Here is a 26,576-nt window from a genome sequence, read left to right as displayed (position 1 = left end):
AGAGACACAAATGTATAGAGCAGTCTTTTGGACTCTGTGGGAGAGGGAGAGGGTGGGATGATTTGGAAGAATGGCACTGAAACATGTATAATATCATATATGAAACGAATTGCCAGTCCAGGTTCGATGCATGATACTGGATGCTTGGGGCTGGTGCACTGAGACAACCCAGAAGGATGGTATGGGGAGGGAGGAGGGAGTGGGGTTCAGGATGGGGAACACGTGTATACCTGTGGTGGATTCATGTTGATGTGTGGCAAAACCAATACAATATTGTAAAATAATTAACCTCAAATTAAAATAAATTAAAAAAAAGAGAGGGTATCTTTCTGACTCAGCTGGTAAAGAATCTGCATGCAAAGTAGGAGACCTGGGTTTGATTCCTGGGTTGGGAAGATCCCCTGGAGAAGGGAAAGGCTACCCAATCCAGTATTCTGGCCTGGAGAATTCCATGGACTGATTAGCCTATGGGCTGACAAAGAGTTGGACACTACTGAAAGACTTTCACTTTCACTTTCCTTGTCTTGACAATGATCTTGGAGAAAAATCTTTTTCTTTTTCACCATTGTGTAGAGTGTTAGCCAGAGCTGAGATGCCTGCTCCTCTCTGTGGATGTCCAGGAGAGGAGGAGAGAAGAGTGAAAGAGGCTGAAGGATAAAAAGATTGAAGGCAGGAGAGGAAAGGGAAGGATGTAGCAGTGACTAGTGGGGTCAAATGCAGTCCATATTTGGCAGACGTGCAGGGCTAGACACCTGTCTTGTTGAGGAGGAGACTCTGAAGTTTTCAACAAGGGCATCTTGGAGACCTCCTTTTAGCCTTTCCCCTGAGTCAGCAAGCTGCCCCCCACCCCCGCCCTTTTTTGTGAAAAATCTTCCAGATGTGAAGCCAGTTTCAAACTTTATTCTGAGGGAGGAGTTCCATAGGAGGCCTGGCTTGTGGCCTCATCCCATGGCTCAGTGGGGAAGCCGTGAGCAGCAGAGGGTCAACTTTTTATTGGGATGTTGGCAGCTCACAGCTCTGGGCACTGCCCCCTTCCCTGGGGTGGGTGGGGGAGCTCAAAACTCGCAGATCACAAGGAGTGGCTCACTGCAGGGTATGTCATTCCACTTGCCCTCCCGATAGATCTGCACACAGTTCTCTGGTTGTCCAGCATTGTTGTTGTTGGGCTCCCCACTGGCCCAGTTGGAATAGACCAGTGACTCCCCTGTGGGGTAGGTGAACTTGCCCTCCGTGGAGATGTCATTCATGCTCAGGAAAGCATCATTGTTCTTGGCTCTGACCAGCTGTGCCACGGCCTCGTTCTCAGCTGCAGAGCGTGGGGAGGCCAGCTGTCCCTTAGCCTCTCTGCAGAGCTGCTGGGCATCCGAATATGATTTTACAGCACCTGCCGTCTTGAAGATCTTCTCCCCGACAGCCTGGCCATCAGGGAAGAGCACCGCTAGGGGAAGAGGAGATTCAGGTTGGGGATGCGGCAGCACCTAGATCTTGTGCTTCAACTGGAGTCCCCAGCTCCCACGAGGGTACCAGGGCACCAGATAGAACAAAAGCAAGGCATTTTAATTACTGTGTAAATAGGAAAGACTTTGGCAAGGAAATGACACTGTAGAGTCCTGGGCAGTTCCTGAGAGTGTGGAAAACACCAACCAGGTGGCTCACTCTCACCCTTGCATGATGACTGGGCATGTGGAGTTGTCTGAGCCATTCTGTGCTGTGTGAAGGGGTGAGGAGAAAGGGGAGGACAGAGGTGCATCTGAGAGCAGCCAAGTGCTGACCTCTGCACTGGGGGCTGTCCAGTTTTGGCTTCCATATGCTCGCAGGTGAACCTATGGCCAGTCAGCCTCCCTGGACCACTGAGCAGAGGATGACGGCATCTGAGAGCTCTATGTGGGGGCGGGAGGGCAGGGTGGGATCAGCTTTGGAGAGACTCCTGTCTGGGCTTCAGAAAGTCATGTGTTCATCCCTACCCTGGCAATGACAGCCCAGGTGACAAGGGAAAGTCACTTCTCTTTTCAGAGTCTAATCCCTTATTTCCAAGGAAAAGGTACACTGCAAAACAGCATCCCCGATGTGACGTGTTAAGTATCTCTTTTTCTTCCATCCCATCCACACCCCTCTGACTTCCAGGGTCTGCATGGAAATCTTCTGGGCTCCTAAGAGGGCTCACTGGACTGGTTCTGAACCCAGGCTGCACCCTAACCCACTGCCCTTTTCCTCTGAGTAGCTTCAACAAGCAATCGGAGACCAGATTTTCCACGTAATCAGGATGGCGCCCAGACAGCCCCAGACAAGGTCAGTGCAAGCTTGTGTGCCGTGATTGGTTTATGTCCCATGCATCTGGGTGTGTGTGTGTGTGCATGCTTGAATACATCCGTGTGTCCATCTGAAGGTACATGGGCTGACTCAAGGTCCTCAGGATGGGTGTGCATATGTCTGCATGTGTGTTCATATATGTAGGTGGTGTGGACTGAGTGATGGTGTTTAGGTACACACAGGTGGCCAGCACATATGCCCAAGTTCACCTTTGTTTATATAAGTCTGCATGAAGGGTTAGGTTTTAAGTTGTGCCCAACTCTTTTTGACCCCATGTACTGAAGCCCACCAGGGACTTCTGTCCATGAGATTTTTCCAGGCTAGGATATCGGAGTGGTTTGCCATTTCCATTCCAGGGGATATTCCCGACCCAGAGATCAAACCCAGGTCTCCTGCAATGCAGGAAGATTCTTTACCAGCTGAGCTACCAGGGAATGAGGTAGTACATTGGTATGTAAATATGATTGTGCAAGAAGGAACACATAAACTGCTGAGAATTCTCATCCCACTACTTCAGTACTTAGTTGGCTTGAGTTCTTAGTGGCCAACCCTATGTCTCACCCAATCAGGCCCCTTAATGCTCTGCTTCTTCAGAAAACTCTACTTTTTTTGGATCAGTGAGGTTTGATAAGTGATGTGCATTCAAAGCTGTCATCAGGGAGAGCAGAGAAGGAGGAAGGGCAGTTGATGGAGCATCCCAAAGACGCAGGGCACTCAGGTGTGTGCTCCAAGAGGCCTCTGCCTGCTTAGGATCCAGGCTTAGGGAAGAATCTCTGCTTTAACTCCCCAAGAGGTGCAGGGGAGTCCAGGACTGGCCAGAGACTAGAGGCAGCCTATTCCTTCCAGACCCAGGGACATCTTTAGGGTAAGATACTTAGTGGCCACACACCAAGGATAGGTCTGAGCAGCCTTGAACCCCACAGGAATCATCCCACCCTGGATCTCAGGATCATGTCTGGATTCTCTGCTACTCTGGACTGTGCAGCTTCTTCTCTGGATATTTTCACACCAGGCACCACAGAGGGAAGAAATGCATTCTGGGTTGGGTGACCCCTTGTCTGTCCTAGGAACCTGCCCAGGGTAGGCTGTGGTGAAGGTCTGCTGAACTGGTGACATGGACCGCATCCTCCTCCTTGTCCTGTGCATCTACTTGAGCTTCTGGAGCATGTGGGGTACAGCTCTCTCCCAGCCCTGTCCTAACCCCACCTCCTGCCCCAGGTCTAGGTCCAGTCCCAGTCATGGTCCCAGCAAGTCCAATTTAGACCCAGCAAAGAGAACTACAAGCCAAGCCTAGACTAAGTCTGAGGCCCACGCTCAGGGCCTGGCAAGAATCAGGTCCAGGAACTCACCTTTCTTATACTGAGAGAAGGCATTTTGGAAGTGTTGCAGCTGTCCGTCTAAGATTGTCACCCACTGCCTGAGAGCATTGACCTCTGCAGGAGAGAGAGGCCAAGTGAAGACAGATCCAGAAGAGCCTGGGGTCACTCAGAGCCCAGGCCTCAAGGGAAGAGTGACCAGGTGAAGATGCAAGTTGGGGGTGGGGTAAGGAGGTGGAACAGAGGCCTAGGAAGTCCACCTCTGCTGACCTAGCTGGCCTCTGTGTCCACGGGATTTCCTGGGGTTCTCTTGTGAACAGTATCCCTGACAGGTCCCTTGCCTCACTGACAGTGAACCAGATGTCATTTTAATTCCAAATTCTAGGAATCTGATAGCACTTCCTTTTGCATTGCAGGGGGTGGTATGGTTGTAGGAGAGGAATACACATAGCTTGAGTATTTCCCATCCACTGAGTTATTGATGTTCAAAGTTATGTGATGAACTGGAGAGGGAGGTTAGCTTGTCATAAAGATCAGATAGAAAATCTGCTCAGGTTGTCTTCCAGTGAGTCATAGAGGCTAAGACCAGAGTCCCCCTCACCATACACCCTGTCAACCTTTCCTGCTTTGATCCCAACCTGTAACTAAATGGGTTACCTGAGAGGAGAGCTGAGCTGAATAAGGCCGCCTCCCTGCCCCACACCCTAATGGGGCCCCCAAGGCTTCCTTACCTGTAAGCCCACTCTCCCCCTTTGCTCCTCTTTCTCCAGGATCACCTCTGTCCCCCTTCAGTCCTGGGGGCCCCTGGCACCTGAAGGGCCCTGCGGACCTATGGCTCCAGCAGGCCCTGGATAAGAGAAGTAGAAATGGGTGAGTGCTGAACATATATTTTAGCATTTTTGTGCCCACCCCCCCCCCGCCCCCCAGCCTCCACACATGGACTGTCATATGCCCAGGAGTACACCCTCCCACACACAAATGTCCCTCTGTGCCTGGAACCTCTGCTTGCATCCTCTCTATACACTGACTGTCCCATAACCTAACAACTAGCCTTCCCTGAATACAGACAGTCCCTGCTGCTCACACCACCCTCTCCCTGGAGACGGGCAGTTCCCAAAACCCAACACTGGCTCTCTCCCTGGAATGCCGGCTCTGACATGATGGCTGGTGGTGGTGGGCACAAGGGAATATGAGCCCAGCCCCATATCCATTGCTCACCTGCTTCCCCAGCACGTCCAGGGGCTCCAGTCTCCCCGGGGGCACCTCTCTCTCCTTTGAGACCTGCGGGGCCTGGGGAGCCCTGCATGCCTGGGGCACCCACTCCTCCTGAGGCAGAAACACATTGGAGAAACATGGCTGAGACGGCGCTCAGCAGGTACCATTTCTTCATCAGTGCAGCTTGTCACCCATAGCTCCAGGTGAGAGAGTGACCTGGGAGACTGCTCCTGACTGCTAGGTCTCCTCTAGGAGATTCAGTCAGTGTGGGAATGTGGGAGGTGAGGCCCAGGCCAGGCCTACCAGGCACGGACGTTCCAGGCTTTTCCAGGCACTGTGCACATACCCTGCTCCCTACCAGGGCTGCCAACGTCACCCCTCCCTTCTCCCTCCCTCACCCACCTCATACCACCCTCCTACCTTTGGGCCCAGTCTCTCCTTTGGGGCCTGGTGTGCCTGGAGGTCCCATGCTTCCCTGCCTCCATGAGGGGCCCTCTCTTCCAGCTGGACCAGGCATACCTGGAGGCCCTGGGAAAAAAAAACCAGCCCCCTCAGTGACACTGAATGTCCTCGGAACGGAGTGCATAAAAGATGGGGCTGTAATAGAAGTCAGACAGGCAGCCTCCTCCTAAAGATGTTGCCCTCACTCTCCACCCTCCCCATGAGCTCCAGTCTTCCCTGAGATAACCCTGTGCCAACTTGAGAATGACCTTCCTCTTCCTGTGGTAGAATCTCTGCACGCCTACTGCCATGGCCTAGCAGCAGCACACCATCTGCAGACACCTGCATTCCATGCCCAGCTGCTTACCAGGTGGTCCAGGGTCTCCCTTTGGTCCGGGTTCTCCAGCAGAGCCATTGTCCCCTTTCAGCCCAATGGGGCCAGCTGGTCCAGGCCTCCCTGCTCATCCTGCAGGTCCTGGTGAACCTGTGGCCGCAGAAGAGATGGACATAAAGCTGATCCCGGCCCAGGAGGAGCCAGCTGCCTGCAGGGTCAGGGCCTTGGCATTCTTTCAGGGTTCTGTAGGGTGTAGACACTGCCCTTCCAGGTGACTGGTCCAGTGGCTATCAAGAAATGCGTGTCCACATCTCCATTTTACAAGTGAAGAAACAGGCTTGCTGAATTGATGGCAGATCCAAACCAAGACTCACCTGGCTTTGCATACAATGCACCTGCCCCTGCCCCAAGGCCATGGTATTTATGGCAGTTAAGTCTGTCAGCTTTTACCCTGGACCATGGACTCCCTGCCCTCCCCCCTTCCCAGAACCAAAGTTTATGGCAGAAATGACACCTGACACTTACCACCAGAGAAATAGAAATCAAAAGCACAAAGAGCTGTCACCTCACACCTCTCAGAATGGCTATTATCAGACAGCAAATAGGAAGTGCTGGAGAAGTAGAGAAAAGGAAAGCTTTGTGCAGTAGGGATGCAAATGGAACAGTCACTATGGAGACAGCATGGAGGTTTCTCAGAAAGTTAAAACTAGAGCTACCGTAGAATCCATCAATTCCGCTTCTCAGCATATAACTAAACAAAATGAAAATACTAACCTGAAAAGATATATGTACCCCCAAGTTAATTGCAGCGTCATTCATGGTAGCCCAGACATGGATGTAGCCTAGAGCCCAAGTATCTGTGGATGGATGAATGGATGTAGAAAATGCAGGGTGCGTATACAAAGGAACATTATTCAGCCATAAAAGGGAATGAAATCTTGCTATTTGCAGCAACACTGGTGAACCTTGAAGGCACTATGCTTAGTGGAATAAGTCACAGGGAAGGGCGGTACCATACGATCTCACTTATATGTGAAATCTAAGAAAACAGATGAACAAAAACAACTTACTCACAATACAGAGAACAGATTTGTGGTTGCTAGAGGTGGGGTTGAGAAGTCGGCACAATGGATAGAAATCTTCAAAAGGTACAAGAGTTCAGTTAAACAATTGAGTCCCAGGAATATAATGTACAGTGAAGTTACTATAGTTAGTAATCCTGGGTTGCATGCTTGAACATTGCAGAGCAAGCAGATCTTAAAAGCTCTCATCACACACAAATCGTAACTATGTGTGTTGATGACTTATTGTGACATCATTTCACAATATATGCAAATATGAATTCATTATGATGTACATCTGATTCTAATATATTATAGATCAATTGTATTTAATCCCAAAAAAACAAACTATGTAACATGCTTTTAACATTATGGAAGATAGATGACATTATTGTTCATTATTAAGTGATAAAAGTAAGTTATAAACACTATTTAATATTCGGTTTCTTCAACATGTCCATGCATGTGTCAGGCATGTGCACATGTAACACACGTTGAAAAAACCACAAGAAGAGCATAGACAAGTGTTATCATTTGTTCTTTCTAAGGGGCACAATTCAGGCAATTTAAATTTTCATCTTTTTGTATTTAGTGACCACATGCTAATTTGCTTTCGAAAAATGACCAAACATTTCAAAACATCACATTACCTTAAGAAGGCTGCCTAAGTCTGAAATTATGAGATTTGCCTTCAAAGACTAAAGGGAGAAATGCCTATTGATTCAAGAATTATACACTCAATTCTGTGAGTTTGGTTATTCTTTTTTCATTGAGATTAAATTCACATAATATAAAAATAACTTTATTTTCTTTTACTGTGTTGTGTAGCTTGCAGGCTCTCAGTTACCCAACCAGGGATTAAACCTGAGGCCTGGCAGTGAGAGCACTGAATCCTAACCACTGGACCTCCAGGAATTACCTGTAATTAATCATTTAAAGTATACAAATCAGTGGCATTTAGAACATTGACATAGTTGTACAACTACCACTACTCTTTGGTTCAAGACTATTTCATTAATCCCAAAGAAAACCTCATACCCATACTCCCTCCCTGCCTCCTCCTAAGCCCTGGCTACCTTTATGCACCTGCCTGTCTCTGTTACCTATTCTGGATATTTTATATAAATATATACAGTATATGACCCTTCGTCTCTGCCTCTTTAAACCAGGAGTGACATTCTTGAGGCTCATCCAATTTGTAGCACATCTCAGTACTTCGTTCCAGTCTATGGCTGAGTAATGTTCTATAGTATGAACACAATACATTTTTTTTATTCATTCACCCTGGATAAATGTTGATAGACACTTGGGTTGTTTCTACCTTTTGACTGTTGTGAGTAAGCATTCATGTGCAAAAAGACAACAAAAGAAATCTGTCAGTTACTACTAACTTATTCATTCACTTATTTGTTCATTTCCTCATTATTTCATTTCTCTGTTCACTGAGAATCTCTCTGTGGAACATGGCTCTCTGCCTAGCACTGAGCAGGAAGTAAATGTCAGCACCAGGTCCTGCTCTACAAGGAACTTGTCACTGAAGTTTAAACTGTGAGGCACAGGTAATGAGTGAAGAAAACAGCTTATGAGATATCCCTCATCCCGTCCCAGCACCCCCAACCCATGGACACACATGTACTCATAGGGAACAGGACTTCAAGGCTGAAGAGGATTCAGAGCCCTGGAGAGGAGAGGTGACATTTCAGATCTGGAAACCACTCCCCCAGGGTAAGAAGGGCCAGGCTTGCCTGGGCCAAGAATGTGCAGGTGGAGGGAGACTGGGGTATTTGGTGGGTGGTGAGAGCCTCTGTGCTGGACATTGGGTCCTGCTCTTAGCTCCAGATCTCGCTAGGCAATCAATGGGAGCCCGGAGGATGGGCCCCGCATCCCAGACCTCTGGTGCACTGTGCTCAGGCAGAGACACCTGGTCCCTGGTTGAGCCTCTCCTTGGCTCCCCCCTGGCTGGGGAGGGCAGCAGGTACCTGGGAAGCAAGTCACTCCTTAGAAGGGAGCATTAGAGGTTGCCCATCCTTTGCACAACCATGGTGGCCATGAGAGCAGGGAGGTAGAGGAAGGGATACTTTTCAATTCAAGGCCCCTCGGGGAGCTAGAGAGAGTTGGCATCTTGAATACCACCCCTCCTCTGAGATCACTTCTAGGAGGCCTGCTCTAGCCCCAGCCCATTCATGTTGGAAGCTACTTTCTTTCTAAAAGACAGACAGATACTTGTCTCTTACCCTACAAATCCTGGGGATATTATGTGTTCTTTTCAGCTTTAATGTTGTTCATTTCTTTCCTCTCCAATCAAAACACAAACTCCAGAAAGTTAAAAGACCTCAGTTGATCCCCCATCTCCCTGGCCCAGGGCCATGGTGGTCCCCTTGTCCTTGTCGCTGGTTCATCAAATTCTCACTTCTTGCCAGTAAAAACCAGATCTTCTCCTGTGGGACAGTGTTTCCAGAAAATTGCCTTAATAATCAGTACATTTGGAAACTTCAGGCTAATTCAGCTGGTTGGGACAGCAGAAGGATAAAACTTTATCTTGAAGACCCAAAAAGAAATGAAGCCTTTGCTCAATTCTTTGTCACTAGTTGGTTGATATTATTCTCATCTACAGATGATTAAACTGAAACTTACAACACTGTCATCAGTTCAAAAATATTTGACATTCTGCAGAGGCAACATTTAATATGAATGATCAACAGTTAAGCTTTGTAGGGTGTGTACTCAGTCACATCTGACTCTTTGTGGATTCCTGACAGATTCCTCTGTCTATGATATTCTCCAGGCAATAACAGAGTGAGTTGCCATTTTTATCCAGGGGATTGTCCCAACCGTGGGATGAAACCCACATCTCCTATGTCTCCTACATGAGTGTACTAAGTCACTTCAGTTGTGTGCAACCCAGTGGCCCAAAGCCCGCCAGGCTCCTGTGTCCATGGGATTCTCCAAGCAAGAATACAGGAGAGGGTTGCTATGCCCTCCTCCAGGGGATCTTTCTGACCCAGGGATCGAAACTACATCTCTTACATCTCCTTCACTGGGAGTCAGGTTTTTTTTTTTACCACTAGTACCACCTGGGACGCCCAATGAGTTCTGGAGCAGGGGACTCCAAATACCAGTCACTCGCTCATTCTTTGTACCTTCTTGGGGTGTTAGGGTCAGAAGATCCTAGGGGAGGAACCAGGACAGGTGGTTATGGAGCTGGGGACTTGGGCAAGTCATTCTTTGCCAACCAGTAAAGCCATGATTTAGGTGGACTGAAAATTTGGGGGAAACCTCCCCTCTTGGGAAGACCATCTTCAAGGTTTCCACAGCAGAAGATTCAGAGTTGAGGTTGGTTACAATTCCATTGCCCACCCCTTCCTATCAGGGCAAGCCCATGGTCCCAACTCTACCTGGATCTCCCTTCTCCCCCCGGGGGCCTTCTCTCCCATCTTGTCCATCACGACCAGGCAAGCTACCCTCCACGGGGCTACACATAACCAGGGTACAGGCGTTGGCCAGTGTTTTCTGGGAATAGATCGTCATTTCTGCTCCCAGGGATCTCCAGGGCTGTGTGAGCAGGAGCAGCACGGAGAGTGGGAGGAGAAGCATGTCCTAGGCAGAGGAAAAGAGAGGAGGGGGGGTGCTCTTGGTCCAAGGACGAGGATTAGGGCTGGCCCAGCTCCTGGAGGTCAGGAGAAGCCCTTTCCCCATCTCTTCTCCCACCCTCTGGGGCCAAGAGTAGCAGGGCTTCAAAAGCAGTTTAAGCAAAGTTAGGATGAGGTCTGGCCAAGGAGGTCATGAGTGGACCAGCTGGGCCTTTGACCTGCTCTGCCAGCAGCATGAATCTACTCCCAGATGCTCTGTGTCATCCCTTTTTGGGCTTGTCATCCCTGCCAAGGGCACTGTGGCCAGGATACAGAAATCCTCATTGAGGCCATTGTCACACAAAGAGGGACTCACTGAGGGCCCTCGGGTGGGACCCTTCCCTCTCTGGCCTCTTGATCCCTTTTTATACCAGTAAGTCGGTTGCTTTACCTCTTACAATGCTGGCTTGTTTCCTCTCACTTGCTGCTCTAGACAGGCTAGTACTGGAGTCTGCAGTGCTATCTGAAAAGAAAGCCAGAGTCCTAATGCTTGGTAAGGTCTGTCCTGAGCACAGAAAGGTGCATGACTGCTTTTTTTTCCAGGATTTGTCATTCATGTGCTCCACCAGGAAAGTTCCTCGTATACCTAGAGTCCTGCTCAGACCTCTTAAGAGGACCTGGGACGGGGGCCTCTTGGTAGAGAGGACGTGTGAGATGGGTGCCATCAGGGGGAAGCTGGCTTCAAAGGAGGAAAGCCGGTGTCCAATAGAGCTTCTGGTTACCATCGGAAAGGGACTCAGGAGCTAAGTGAGATCAGGGTGCAGGATGTGGGTCACTCCAGTGTTGGGCTTCTTTCTTCTCTCAGAGAGAAACTGTAATGTTTAGAGCATGGAAAATAATCATGGGAGTTGCAGAGACCTGGAAGAAAGCCCGAGGGACCTGTGCAAAGGACCGAGAATTGCCAAGCAGGCTGATGCAGTGGGAGGGAAGGGGTTTCCTAAGCAGAGAAGTGCCTCCTTCCAAGAGGATGATGAATTGCATTTACCCTGGGGACTTCCAGACAATGGCATCAGACATCTGGTTGTATGTCACATTCAACTCTCCCCCTCTCCCTGTCCTGGAAAGACATCTCCCACCAAACAAAGGGAGCAGAGTGAAGAGCACCCCTTATTGCCTCATTTGCTCCCACCACCAGCACTGAACCTCCTAGAGTGGAAGATCTACACACACCCTGCTGCCTTCAACCACCTACATAGGCGAGATATTCACTGCATATGGAAAACAAATTAAGAGGCAAGGACAGAGACACTCACAATTGCTTCCTGTAAGGGTCCAGAATGTCCAGGCAAGTTAGAGTTCCTGGGTAAGCACTGGCTCTTTATATCTGCCCTGTAACTTGACCCTAAGCCCCAGTTTCCTGAGAATTCTCTTCGGGAAGTAGGGTAATTTCCTTATTATTGACTCACTCAGTCACACCCCCACCTGAGCTCAGGTGTCCACCTGGGTTCTGGACACCTGCCACTAACGTTGACAGGACTAAACACACATTAGAGTCCAAAGAGCACCCTCAGCCCAGGATCTCATGGATTCCCCACTTCAGCCTTGTAAGTAAAATGGCAGCATTGGTGTCTGTATTTCATGATGTCCAGGGATCCAAGGTCCAGAGAAGAACAGTAAGTTGTACAGCGATCTACAACTCTTGCAAAAGCAGCCTTCCTCTGCAGAGTCCAAGAGCTAGCACCCTGCGGCCACTTCTCTTCCACCTTCATCTCAACATTACTGCTCAGACGCTAAGAAAGAGCTGGGAGCTGCTTGGCCAATCTGAGCAGAAGTGGGGCAGGTGAAGGGCTGCTGAGGCAACAGCCTGTGGGAGACAGCATCTCGGGGAGCGGCCATCTGGCAGGGGTCACTCTTTTGCTTTATGCTGTAGATCTAGGACTACTCTCCACTTGCCTCAAGATGGCTTTCTACGCTCTCTGTTCATCTCCTACCCAACCCTTTTTCACTCACTGCTGCTGCTAAGTCACTTCAGTATGTCCGAGTCTGTGTAACCCCATAGACGCACATGACTATCCAGTTCTCTTAATTATAGGGTGTAATGGCAACTGCCTACATGCTTGCTGCCCCAGACACTGGTTTCCCTGGTAACTGATGAACAAACTGACATCAACTCTCTGTTAGACTGGTAGGCTCCTCCCTCAAGCGGTGAAGAGTGCCTCCACGTCCTTCCTGCTCTCTGCTGAACATGGTATGCTGTTGAGCTAGGACCCTTCTTTTCTGGACACGTAAGATTTCCTATCTAATAAGCCATGGACATCTTTGTCCCTGTCTCCCAACTCTTGCTTCGGTCTCAAGGCTGGGCATCAACACGCGTGCACAGCTGCAGGGTGAAGCTCAACAATTGGTGAGTCAGCCAGAAAGCTACAGAAAATCCCGTGAGTGCAGAGATGTTGGAGAATGAGGACAGGAAGGGAAAGTTGTGGGGATAATACCAGGGTGTCATTCCCCTAGCAAGTGGGCTCCTGTGAGAGATATCTTTCTCTTCCATTAAACTGATGGCATCCTATTAACCTCAGTTTCTTTCCAGTTTAAAAGTAGCAGCCTGGGCTTGTGCTTCACCTGACTGCCTGGGGAGGGCTTGTGATACTGGCAAAACACAAGAGCCTTTCTGGTTTTATTGTTTTTTACAAAATACAAACATACCCCTGACCCACCACCCCTAAACAATTACAGGCTTTAGAGACACTAAGTGGGACAGCTTGTGAATTGGCCATGGTCGGTTACCATGAAGGGTTTGGTTAGGACCTGTGGCAATGGCGAAAGAAAAAGAGTGCCCTTGGGCTTCTGGTCCCAGGTGTGGGAGGGGGTAGAGCAGGGATATAGTGCCAAGGAACAAGGCTCTATGCGGCCTACATGCTTTACAACAGGTGGAAGCTGCTACAGTGGGCCTACTCAACTTGCTGAGCAATGCAAAAAACACCGCTTTAGTGGCCATGAAGTTCAGGAATGGGCTGATAAGAATGCCATACTCAGGCATTTCCGCCTGTCCTACAGCCCTACTGCTGCCAGCCTAATGGACGAGTGGACTGAGTAAGCAACAGCAGATACAGGGACCCACTGTCTCGACCTGTGAACCAAGAGGCTAGCTTAAGTCACAGAGCTTTTCATTAAATATTCCAAGAGCAGTCAGCACAGGGCGTACCTACCTTGTATTAAACCAGAGCAAACTATTCAACATCATCGGAGTTCAACTGCTGATCAGCCAAATATCATTACCAGCTAACAATCAGGAGAATAACTTTTGCCCTTGCTACAGGATTACCCAAGGGAACATACTGTAAGTGGCTCTGGGACTGAAACTGGTATGGATGTCCCAGGTGTTTTGGGTTTGCAGCCCTGTAGGGATTAGGAATAAGGGACTTAAAGATTTCATCTGCACCCACATAAAATAACTAAGAAATTAATCTAGGTCCCCTACTAGAAAAGGCACCATTATATTAACCTTGTGTTCTGTTATACCCCTCCAGTGTTTTTTGACACTGGCTGGAGTGGACTGAGTTTGGACAGAGTAATGGTACTCTAGCCAGGACAAAAAACGCAGTCAGGGGTGTTATTATGTCAGAATGCTGTGACTGCTTGTATTTTGCTTAATGGTCATGATCTTCCCTGCACTGAGTCTGTTAGACATCTTACATTTCATGTCTAGTCTGAGTGGTAAGGAATCTATTTGCAGACATGGCAACAATGGTGACCTCACTCCATAATGAATCTGATGGTGGGTCTACAGTGATATGCTGTTGTTATCCTCAGGAATTCCATGAAAAATTGTCCTGATAAATGGCTGTCTCCAAAGATTGCCTGTTCTTTGGACTCTCAGTACTCGCAGCTGTGGTTGTCTGTATTGCATTTGTGGTATCTGACTGTGGTGCACCTTTGTATACCTGAGGCCGGGAATACTGTGGAAGAGGGGTGGACCTAGATAGTAAGGGTCATAGGTCATGCAGGTTATATAGGGATGGAGTGTATGGTCAGCCCATTTGACATGGCTGTTCTCTTTCTTTTACTACACCTCCCTGCTCAACCAGTCCCTGCTCCACTCACAGGACTGCTCAATCCTATTTCATACATTGCTTAATTAATAACCACCTACGTGCTGGCTGCTGATCTAGCTGTAGATTTCCCTGGTAACAGATAAGCCCAGCTGACATCAACTCCCCCTGTAAAGGGTAGGGGGACACATTGACACTTCTCCCCAGTGCCAAAAATTGCTGCCATTTCCTAGCTGCTATAAACATTGGCACATCACTCTAGGATAATGTGTTTCAAACATGTAAGATGCCCTGTCCAATAACCATTGATGTCTTTGTTGCAGTCTCTCCCCCTTACTTCAGTCTTAGGGCAGGGCATCTACAAGGCATGAAGGCCTGTGAGGTCCAGCCCAACAGCAGTGGGCAGGTTGCTTTTGTTTTGGTCTCTGGGAACTGTCAGGGGAGGTCTGGCAGTGGTGCCTTCCACCAGAGCATTTATAGACCCACTTCTGCTCTATTCTGGGTGCTGAGCTCTTTGCTTCTAAAACCATAACACAGGCAGGAAAATAGAGACATGGACATCAGAAGAAGTAAGAATCCAGCTCTGTTTCCCCCTTGACCCGTCAGGCAGAGGGCAGTGTCTCTGAGGTCAAATCTTGGGGATTTGATTTATACCTTTCATCTGATCATTGTATACTAGGTGCAAATTCAGAGCAACTGTCCACACCTGGCTGCTGCTGCTGCTAAGTTGCTTCAGTCATGTCCGACTCTGTACAACCCCATAGGTGGCAGCCCACCAGGCTCCCCCATCCCTGGGATTCTCCAGGCAAGAACACTGGAGTGGGTTGCCATATCCTTCTCCAATGCGTGAAAGTGAAAAGTGAAAGTGAAGTCGCTCAGTCGTGTCCGACTCCTAGCGACCCCATAGACTGCAGCCTACCAGACTCCTCCGTCCATGGGATTTTCCAGGCAAGACTACTGGAGTGGGGTGCCATTGCCTTCTCCATCACACCTGGCTAGGAGTGACTTGTCCATTGGTTGGCTAAAATGGAGGACTCTTCATGTACTATTGCCTTTATTGTCCTTTCATTTCCTTGAAGTTGATGTCTTAGTAGCCCCCATTTGTTGATTCTTAGCTCAGATAGTAATCTGCCTACCCTTCACTACCCAGAGTGCTCAAGTCCTCAGGTATACAGGCATTCCTTAAAACATTTCTCCCTCTGCTACGAGCTGGGATCCAAATGAAAAATCACTTTCTGTGGCTCAGATGCCTTTCTTGGTTTTAGGCATGGATTGAAATTCATGCCTTCAGTTCATGTGCCCACTTATATGACTATAAGCTCATCTCTTATGGACAGATGTTCAGACATAAGCAGCCACCAAGTCCAGATGAAAAGCACCTGAGTTTGAATCAACACTCTTCCTGCAGGCTGTATCAGAGAAGCACTTTTCTGATGAGACTGAATTTCCTTTCTCTCCATGCAGAACAGAAGGGTCTTGCAAGCCAGTTGAAGCAGGATCATAGGTTTTTGGGTACAAATGACTCTTTCATTTGTATCCAAAGAGACTAACTGCTAAGCCTGCTAAGTCGCTTCAGTCATGTCCGACTCTGTGCGACCCCATAGATGACAGCCCACCAGGCTCCCCAGTCCCTGGGATTCTCCAGGCAAGAACACTGGAGTGGGTTGCCATTTCCTTCTCCAAAGCATGAAACAGAAAATGAAAGTGAAGTTGCTCAGTCATGTCCAACTCTTAGTGACCCCATGGACTGCAGCCTACCAGGTTCCTCCATCCCTGGGATTTTCTGGGCAAGAGTACTGGAGTGGGTTGCCATTGCCTTCTCCAAAAGAGACTAAGATATACCCCAAATCACTATCTTCCTACCTTTTGGAGAACAGTTCTCATTTAGGTATAATTGTGTTTCAATCCCCACCAAGGATAAGGTCAAACACCTGAGATGATTAGGTTATCCCAAGGGGTAGGAGAGGGTGGATTTGAGGAAGGTGGATTTGGGGCCCTAGGGCCCTCAAGCACAAGATCCTGGTTACCACTGTTTCATAATCACTTCAGAACTTACAGGAGAGGTGGTTCAGCATAGGTGTATCTTGGAGATAAGGAATAAAGGAATAAATCACATGCCCACCCAGCCCAACCCCTAATTATTTTATGGACTTTCCTTCTTAACCATCCATTCAAATGAGCCTGTACCCCTCAACCACTTAGGGCCACATGTATTCCCAAGGGATGATAAATAACTACTAGGATTTGAGTAAATGCTGTCTTGTACATCCCAAAGGGAATCAGGAGAATCATGTCTTCTTGAGAGTTTAAGAATGGGTTGGTATAAAGGTACAAAGAACCCCCAACAACTGGTGGCCCAGTGGTTAGGATTCCTGGGTTTCACAGCTGTGGCCTGGGTTCAGTTCCTGGTCAGGGAGCTGAGAGCCCATAAGCAACATGGTAAAGCCAAAAAAGAAAAACAAGTTTTCTCCCCAGTGTACCCTCAGTTTGAAGTCCCTGTGACCCATAGCTTATTGGTTTCTTTCTTTTGTTTTTGGCCATGGAGCAAGGTATGGGGATCCTAGTTCCTGACCAACAATGGAATCCATATTTCCTGCATTGCAAGCAGGAAGTCTTAACCACTGTACCACCAGGGAAGCTCCCCCAAAGAATATTGGGTACTATCTGTTTGTTCAGTTGTCACTCAGTTGTGTCTGACTCTTTGTGACCCCTTGGACTCCAGCACACCCTATCCATTGCCATCTCCCAGAGTCTACTCAAACTCATGCCCATTGAGTTGGTGATGCCATCCAACCATCTCATCTCTGTTGTCCCCTTCTCCTCCCACCTTCAATCTTTCCCAACATCACGGTCTTTTCTTTTCTTTTTTTTATGTTTCTGCTGATTTTTTAATTATTTTTAATTTTTTAAATTTATTTATTTTAATTGGAGGTTAATTACTTTACAATATTGTATTGGCTTTGACATATATCAACATGAATCCACCACAGATATACACGTGTTACCCATCCTGAACCCCCCTCCCTCCTCCCTCCCCATACCATCTCTCTGGGTCGTCTCAGTGCACCAGCCCCAAGCATCCAGTATCATGCATCAAACCTGGACTGGCGATTTGTTTCATATATATTATACATTTCAATACTATTCTCCAAAATCATCCCACCCTCTCCCTCTCCCACAGAGTCCAAAAGACTGTTGTATACATCAGTGTCTCTTTTGCTGTCTCGCATACAGGATTATCGTTACCATCTTTCTAAATTCCATATATATCCATTAGTATACTGTATTGGTGTTTTACTTTCTGGCTTACTCACTCTGTGTAATAGGCTCCAGTTTCATGCACCTCATAAGAATTGATTCAAATGAATTCTTTTTAATGGCTGAGTAATACTCCATTGGATATATGTACCACTGCTTTCTTATCCATTCATCTGCTGATGGACATCTAGGTTGTGTCCATGTCCTGGCTATTATAAACAGTGCTGCGATGAACATTGGGGTACATGTGTCTCTTTCAATTCTGGTTTACTTGGTGTGTATGCCCAGCAGTGGGATTGCTGGGTCATAAGGCAGTTCTATTTCCAGTTTTTTAAGGAATCTCCCCACTGTTCTCCATAGTGGCTGTACTAGTTTGCATGCCCACCAACAGTGTCAGAGGGTTCCCTTTTCTTCACACCCTCTCCAGCATTTATTGCTTGTAGACTTTTGGATCGCAGCCATTCTGACTGGCATGAAATGGCACCTCATTGTGGTTTTGATTTGCATTTCTCTGATAATGAGTGATGTTGAGCATCTTTGAATGTGTTTGTTAGCCATCTGTATGTCTTCTTTGGAGAAATGTCTATTTAGTTCTTTGACCCAGTTTTTTATTGGGTCGTTTATTTTTCTGGAATTGAGCTGCAGATGTTGCTTTTATATTTTTGAGATGAGTTGTTTTTCAGTTGCTTCATTTGCTATTATTTTCTCCCATACTGAAGGCTGTCTTTTCACCTTGCTTATAGTTTCCTTTGTGGTACAGAAGCTTTTAAGTTTAATTAGGTCCCATTTGTTTATTTTTGCTTTTATTTCCAATATTCTGGGAGGTGGGTCAAAGAGGATCCTGCTGTGATTTATGTCGGAGAGTCTTTTGCCTATGTTCTCCTCTAGGAGTTTTATAGTTTCTGGTCTTACGTTTAGATCTTTAATCCATTTTGAGTTTATTTCTGTGTATGGTGTTAGAAAGTGTTCTAGTTTCATTCTTTTACAAGTGGTTGACCAGTTTTCCCAGCACCACTTGTTAAAGAGATTGTCTTTAATCCATTGTATATTCTTGCCGCCTTTGTCAAAGATAAGGTGTCCATAGGTGTGTAGTTTAATCTCTGGGCATCTATTTTGTTCCATTGATCTATATTTCTGTTTTTGTGCCAGTACCATACTGTCTTGATGACTGGCTTTGTAGTAGAGCCTGAAGTCAGGCAGGTTGATTCCTCCAGTTCCATTCTTCTTTCTCAAGATTGCTTTGGCTATTCGAGGTTTTTTGTATTTCCATACAAATTGTGAAATTATTTGTTCTAGCTCTCTGAAAAATATTGTTGGTAGCTTGATAGGGATTGCAGTGAATCTATAGATTGCTTTGGGAAATATACTCATTTTCACTATATTGATTCTTCCGATCCATGAACATGGTATTAGTGTCCTCTTTGATTTCTTTCACCAGTGCTTTACAGTTTTCTATATATAGGTCTTAGGTTTCTTTAGGTAGATATATTCCTAAGTATTTTATTCTTTTTGTTGCAATGGTGAATGGAATTGTTTCCTTAATTTCTCTGTTTTCTTATTATTAGGGCATAGGAATGCAAGGGATTTCTGTGTGTTGATTTTATATCCTGCCACATATTCATTGATTAGCTCTAGTAATTTTCTGGTGGAGTCGTTAGGGTTTTCTATGTAGAGAATCATGTCATCTGCAAACAGTGAGAGTTTTACTTCTTCTTTTCCAATCTGGATTCCTTTTATTTCTTTTTCTGCTCTGACTGCTGTGGCCAAAACTTCCAAAACTATGTTGAATAGTAATGGTGAAAGTGGGCACCCTTATCTTGTTCCCTACTTTAGGGGAAATGCTTTCACTTTTTCACCATTGAGGATAATGTTTGCTGTGGACTTGTCATATATAGCTTTTATTATGTTGAGGTATGTTCCTTCTATTCCTGGTTTCTCAAGAGTTTTACCGTAAACAGATGTTGAATTTTGTCAAAGGCTCTCTCTGCATCTATTGACATAATCACATGGCTTTTATTTTTCAATTTGTTAATGTGGTGTATTACATTGATTGATTTTGTGGATACTGAAGAATCCTTGCATCCCTGGGTTAAAGCCCACTTGGTCATGATGTATGATCTTTTTAATGTGTTATTGGATTCTCATTGCTAGAATTTCGTTAAGGATTTTTGCATCTATGTTAATCAGTGATATTCGCCTGTAGTTTTCTTTTTTTGTGGCATCTTTGTCAGGTTTTGGTATTAGGGTGATGGTGGCCTCGTAGAATGACCTTGGAAGTTTACCTTCCTCTGCAATTTTCTGGAAGAGTTTGAGTAGGGTAGGTGTTCAGTTCAGATCAGTCACTCAGTCGTGTCTGACTCTTTGCGACCCCATGAATCACAGCATACTAGGCCTCCCTGTCCACCACCAACTCCCGGAGTTCACCCAGACTCACATCCATTGAGTCAGTGATGCCATCCAGCCATCTCATCCTCTGTCATCCCCTTCTCCTCCTGCCCCCAATCCCTCCCAGCATCCGAGTCTTTTCCAAAGAGTCAACTCTTCTCATGAGGTGGCCAAAGTACTGGAGTTTCAGCTTTAGCATCATTCCTTCCAAAGAAATCCCAGGGCTGATATCCTTAGCTCTTCTCTAAATATTAAGAAGACATACAGATGGCTAAGAAACACATGAAAGGATGCTCAACATCACTCATTATCAGAGAAATGCAAATCAAAACCACCATGAGGTATTATTTCATAGCAGTCAGAATGGCTGCTATCCAAAAGTCTACAAGCAATAAATGCTGGAGAGAGGAGGGAGAAAAGGGAACCCTCTTCCACTGTTGGTGGGAATGCAAACTAGTACAGCCACTATGGAGAACAGTGGGGAGATTCCTTAAAAAAAACTGGAACTAGAACTGCCTTATGACCCAGCAATCCCACTGCTGGGCATACACATTGAGGAAATCAGAATTGAAAGAGACATGTGTACCCCAAAGTTCATCGCAGCACTGTTTATAATAGCCAGGACATAGAAGCAACCTAGATGTCCATCAGCAGATGAATGGATAAGAAAGTAGTGGTACATATATACAATGGAATATTACCTAGCCATTAAAAACAATACATTTGAATCAGTTCTAATAAGGTGGATGAAACTGGAGCCTATTATACAGAGTGAAGTAAGTCAGAAAGAAACACACCAATACAGTATACTAAGGCATACATATGGAATTTAGAAAGATGGTAACGATAACCCTGTATGCGAGACAGCAAAAGAGACATAGATGTATAGAGCAGTCTTTTGGACTCTGTGGGAGAGGGAGAGGGTGGGATGATTTGGGAGAATGGCATTGAAACATGCATAATATCATATATGAAACGAATCGCCAGTCCAGGTTCGATGCATGATACTGGATGCTTGGGGCTGGTGCACTGAGACAACCCAGAGGGATGGTACAGGGAGGGAGGAGGGAGGGGGGTTCAGAATGGGGAACATGTGTATACCTGTGGTGGATTCATGTTGATGTATGGCAAAACCAATACAATATTGTAAAGTAATTAACTTCAAATTAAAATAAATTTTAAAAAAAGAGAGGGTATCTTTCTGGCTCAGCTGGTAAAGAATCTGAATGCAATGCAAGAGACATGGGTTTGATTCCTGGGTTGGGAAGATCCCCTGGAGAAGGCAAAGGCTACCCAATCCAGTATTCTGGCCTGGAGAATTCCATGGACTGATTAGCCCATGGGCTGACAAAGAGTTGGACACTACTGAGAGACTTTCACTTTCACTTTCCTTGTCTTGACAATGATCTTGGAGAAAAATCTTTTTATTTTTCACCATTGTGTAGAGTGTTAGCCAGAGCTGAGGTGCCTGCTCCTCTCTGTGGATGTCCAGGAGAGGAGGAGAGAAGAGTGAAAGAGGCTGAAGGATAAAAAGATTGAAGGCAGAAGAGAAAAGGGAAGGATGTAGCAGTGACTAGTGGGGTCAAATGCAGTCCATATTTGGCAGACGTGGAGGGCTAGACACCTGTCTTGTTGAGGAGGAGACTCTGAAGTTTTCAACAAGGGCATCTTGGAGACCTCCTTTTAGCCTTTCCCCTGAGTCAGCAAGCTGCCCACCCCCACCGCACCCTATTTTGTGACAGATCTTCCAGATGTGAAGCCAGTTTCAAACTTTATTCTGAGGGAGGAGTTCCATAGGAGGCCTGGCTTGTGGCCTCATCCCGTGGCTCAGTGGGGAAGCCGTGAGCAGCAGAGGGTCAACTTTTTATTGGGATGTTGGCAGCTCACAGCTCTGGGCACTGCCCCTTCCCTGGGGTGGGTGGGGGAGCTCAAAACTCGCAGATCACAAGGAGTGGCTCACTGCAGGGTACGTCATTCCACTTGCCCTCCCGATAGATCTGCACACAGTTCTCTGGTTGTCCAGCATTGTTGTTGTTGGGCTCCCCACTGGCCCAGTTGGAATAGACCAGTGACTCCCCCGTGGGGTAGGTGAACTTGCCCTCCGTGGAGATGTCATTCATGCTCAGGAAAGCATCATTGTTCTTGGCTCTGACCAGCTGTGCCACGGCCTCGTTCTCAGCTGCAGAGCGTGGGGAGGCCAGCTGTCCCTTAGCCTCTCTGCAGAGCTGCTGGGCATCCGAATATGATTTTACAGCACCTGCCGTCTTGAAGATCTTCTTCCCAACAGCCTGGCCATCAGGGAAGAGCACCGCTAGGGGAAGAGGAGATTCAGGTTGGGGATGCGGCAGCACCTAGATCTTGTGCTTCAACTGGAGTCCCCAGCTCCCACGAGGGTACCAGGGCACCAGATAGAACAAAAGCAAGGCATTTTAATTACTGTGTAAATAGGAAAGACTTTGACAGGGAAACGACACTGTAGAGGTCAGGGCAGTTCCTAAGAGTGTGGAAAACACCAACCAGGTGGCTCAGTCTCACCCTTGCATGATGACTGGGCATGTGGAGTTGTCTGAGCGGTTCTGTGCTGTGTGAAGGGGTGAGGAGAAAGGGGAGGACAGAGGTGCATCTGAGAGCAGCCAAGTGCTGATCTCTGCACTGGGGGCAGTCCAGTGTTGGCTTCCATATGCTCGCAGGTGAACCTATGGCCAGTCAGCCTCCCTGGACCACTGAGCAGGGGATGACGACATCTGAGAGCTCTATGTGGGAGCGGGAGGGCACGGTGGGAACAGCTTTGGAGAGACTCCTGTCTGGGCTTCAGAAAGTCATGTGTTCAGCCCTATCCTGGCAATGACATCTCAGGTGATAAGGGAAAGTCATATCTCTTTTCAGAGTCTAATCCCTTATTTCTAAGGAAAAGGTACATTGCAAAACAGCAACCCTGATGTGACCTGTTAAGTATCTCTTTTTATTCCATCCCATCCACACCACTCTGACTTCCAGGGTCTGCATGGAAATCTTCTGGGCTCCTAAGAGGGCTCACTGGACTGGTTCTGAACCCAGGCTGCACCCTGACCCACTGCCCTTTTCCTCTGAGTAACTTCAACAAGCAATCAGAGACCAGTTTTTCCACGTAGTCTGGATGGCGCCCAGACAGCCCCAGACAAGGTCAGTGCAAGCTTGTGTGCCATGATTGGTTTATGTCCCATGCATCTGGGTGGGTATGTGTGTGCATGTGTGAATACATCCGTGTGTCCATCTGAAGGTACATGGGCTGACTCAAGGTCCATCAGGATGGGTGTGCATATGTCTGCATGTGTGTTCATGTATGTAGGTGGTGTGGACTGAGTGATGGTGTTTACATACACACAGGTGGCCAGCACATATGCCCAAGTTCACCTTTGTTTATATAAGTCTGCATGAAGGGTTAGGTTTTAAGTTGTGCCCAACTCTTTTTGACCCCATGTACTGAAGCCCACCAGGGACTTCTGTCCATGAGATTTTCCAGGCTAGGATATCGGAGTGGTTTGCCATTTCCATTCCAGGGGATATTCCCGACCCAGAGATCAAACCCAGGTCTCCTGCAATGCAGGAAGATTCTTTACCAGCTGAGCTACCAGGGAATGAGGTAGTACATTGGTATGTAAATATGATTGTGCAAGAAGGAACACATAAACTGCTGAGAATTCTCATTCCACTACTTCAGTACTTAATTGGCTTGAGTTCTTAGGAGCTAACCCTATGTCTCACCCAATCAGGCCCCTTAATGCTCTGCTTCTTCAGAAAACTCTACTTTTTTTGGGTCAGTGAGGTTTGATAAGTGATGTGCATTCAAAGCTGTCATCAGGGAGAGCAGAGAAGGAGGAAGGGCAGTTGATGGAGCATCCCAAAGACGCAGGGCACTCAGGTGTGTGCTCCAAGAGGCCTCTGCCTGCTTAGGATCCAGGCTTAGGGAAGAATCTCTGCTTTAAACTCCCCAAGAGGTGCAGGGGAGTCCAGGACTGGCCAGAGACTGGAGGCAGCCTATTCCTTCCAGACCCAGGGACATCTTTAGGGTAAGATACTTGGCCACACACCAAGGATAGGTCTGAGCAGCCTTGAACCCCACAGGCAGCATCCCACCTCTGCTCTCAGGGTCATGTCTGGATTCTCTGCTGCCCTGGGCTGTGCAGCTTCTTCTCTGGGCATTTGGATACCTGGCCCCACAGAGGGAAGAAATGCATCCTAGGTTGCATGTCCCCTTGTCTGTTATAGGAACCCGCCAGGGTAGGCCGGGGTAAGGTCGGCTGAACGGATGACTCAAACCACATCCTCCTCCTTTTCCCGTGCATCTACTTGAGCTTCTGGAGCACGTGGGGAACAGCTCTGCCCCAGCACTGTCCTTAGCCCCGCTCCTGCCCCAGGTCTAGGTCCAGTCCCAGTCATGGTCCCAGCAAGTCCAATTAGGCCCAGCCAAGCATACTACACGCCAAGCCTAGACTAATTCTGAGGCTCACGCTCAGGGCCTGGCTAGGGTCAGGTCCAGGAACTCACCTTTCTTATACCGAGAGAAGGCATTCTGGAGGCGTTGTAGTTGTCCCTCTAAGATGGTCACCCGCTGCTTGAGAGCATTGACGTCTGCAGGAGAGAGAGGCCATGTAAAGACAGATCCAGAACAGTCTGGGGTCACTCAGAGCCCAGGCCTCGAGGGAAGAAAGTCCAGGTGGGGACGCCAGTTGGGAGTGGGGTAAAGAGGTGGAACAGAGACCTAGGAAGTCCTCTTCTGATCTAGCTGGCCTCTGCGTCCATGGGATTTCCTGGGGTTCTCTTCTGAACAATATCCCCTGAACAGGTCCCTTGCCTCACTGACAGTGAACCAGATGTCATTTTAATTCCAAATTCCAGGAATCTGATAGCACTTCCTTTTGCATTGCAGGGGGTGGTATGGTTGTAGGAGAGGAATACACATAGCTTGAGTATTTCCCATCCATTGAGTTATTTGATGTTCAAGGTTATCTGATGAACTGGAGAGGGAGGTTGACCTGTCATAAAGATCAGATAGAGAATCTGCTCAGGTTATCCTCCAGTGAGTCATAGAGGCTAAGACCAGAGTCCACCTCGCCATACACCCTGTCAACTTTTCCTGCTTTGACCCCCACCTGTAATGAAATGGGTTATCTGAGAGGAGAGCTGAGCTGAATAAGGCCGCCTCCCTGCCCTCATACCCTAATGGGGCCCCCAAGTCTTCCTTACCTGCAAGCCCACTCTCCCCCTTTGCTCCTCTTTCTCCAGGATCACCTCTGTCCCCCTTCAGTCCTGGGGGCCCCTGGCACCTGAAGGGCCCTGCGGACCTATGGCTCCAGCAGGCCCTGGATAAGAGAAGTAGAAATGGGTGAGTGCTGAACATATATGTTAGCATTTTTGTGCCCCCCTCAACCTCCACACATGGACTGTCATATCCCCAGGAGTACACCCTCCCACATACAAATGTCCCTCTGTGCCTGGAACTTCATCTTGCATCCTCTCTATACACTGACTGTCCCATAACCTAACAACCAGCCTTCCCTGAATGCAGACAGTCCCTGCTGCTCACACCACCCTCTCCCTGGACACAGACAGTTCCCGAAACCCAACACTGGCTCTCTCCCTGGAATGCCAGCTCTGACCTGGAGGGTGGTGGGGGTGGGCACAGGGGAATATGAGCCCAGCCCCACGTCCATTGCTTACCTGCCACCCCAGCACTTCCAGGGGCTCCGAGCTCACCAGGAGCACCTCTCTCTCCTTTGAGACCTGCGGGGCCTGGGGAGCCCTGCATGCCTGGGGCACCCATTCCTCCTGAGGAAGGAACACATTGGAGAAACATGGCTGAGAGTGTGCTCAGCAGGTACCATTTCTTCAGCAGTGCAGTTTGTCACCCACAGCTCCAGGTGAGAGAGCAACCTGAGAGACTGCTCCTGATCGCTTGGTGTCCTCTAGCAACAGTATCGGGGAAATTCAGCCAGTGTGGGAAAGTGGGGGGAGCGGCCCAGGCCAGGCCTACCAGGCACGGAGGTTCCAGGCTTCTCCAGGCACTGTGCACATTCCTTGGTCCCCAGCAGGGCTGCCAACGTCACCCCTCCCTTCTCCCTCCCTCACCCACCACATACCACCCTCCTACCTTTGGGCCCAGTGTCTCCTTTGGGGCCTGGTGTGCCTGGAGGTCCCATGCTCCCCTGCTTCCCTGAGGGGCCCTCTCTTCCAGCTGGTCCAGGCATACCTGGAGGCCCTGGGAAAAAGGACCAGCCCAGTCAGTGACACTGAATCTCCTTGGAAGTGGGAGTGCATAAAAGATAGGGCTGTAATAGAAGTCAGACAGGCAGCCTCCTCCTAAAGATGTTGCCCTCACTCTCCACCCTCCCCAGGAGCTCCAGTTTTCCCTGAGATAACCCTGTACCACCTTGAGAATGACCTCCTTCATCCTCCTGGGATGATTTTGATTTCTATTTCTTTAGAATCTGTGCAGGTAGAATCTGTGCAGGTAGAATCTGTGCAGGCCTACTTCCATGGCCTAGCGGCAGCACACCATCTGCAAACACCTGCATTCCATGCCCAGCTGCTCACCAGGTGGTCCAGTGTCTCCCTTTGGTCCGGGTTCTCCAGCAGAGCCATTGTCCCCTTTCGGTCCT

General features: G+C 48.0%; 2 protein-coding genes and 1 pseudogene across 2 annotated transcripts; all 3 read right to left on the bottom strand.

The window, feature by feature from the left end:
• Positions 1–880: 880 nt before the first annotated feature.
• On the bottom strand, positions 881–10,772 carry LOC113885355 (collectin-46-like). Its single transcript, XM_027530641.1, is given in 9 exon segments — positions 881–1,438; positions 3,660–3,743; positions 4,358–4,432; positions 4,435–4,473; positions 4,845–4,952; positions 5,262–5,369; positions 5,650–5,766; positions 10,073–10,274; positions 10,698–10,772. Coding segments are annotated over 8 exon segments (1,113 nt in total). The 5' UTR covers positions 10,272–10,274; positions 10,698–10,772; the 3' UTR covers positions 881–1,055.
• A 10,920-nt stretch (positions 10,773–21,692) lies between these two features.
• On the bottom strand, positions 21,693–26,159 carry LOC113885354 (annotated as a pseudogene).
• LOC113885391 (collectin-46-like) lies at positions 21,867–23,123 on the bottom strand. Its single transcript, XM_027530719.1, has 2 exons — positions 23,054–23,123; positions 21,867–22,249 (listed from the first exon to the last, which is right to left on the bottom strand). Exons 1-2 carry the CDS (start codon positions 23,121–23,123, stop codon positions 21,867–21,869), a joined length of 453 nt encoding a protein of 150 aa, XP_027386520.1.
• Positions 26,160–26,576: the final 417 nt, after the last annotated feature.

The sequence above is a fragment of the Bos indicus x Bos taurus genome, chromosome 28, assembly GCF_003369695.1.
Source record: "Bos indicus x Bos taurus breed Angus x Brahman F1 hybrid chromosome 28, Bos_hybrid_MaternalHap_v2.0, whole genome shotgun sequence".
Taxonomy (NCBI): domain Eukaryota; kingdom Metazoa; phylum Chordata; class Mammalia; order Artiodactyla; family Bovidae; genus Bos; species Bos indicus x Bos taurus.
This window is presented reverse-complemented; position numbering and strand designations above follow the sequence as displayed.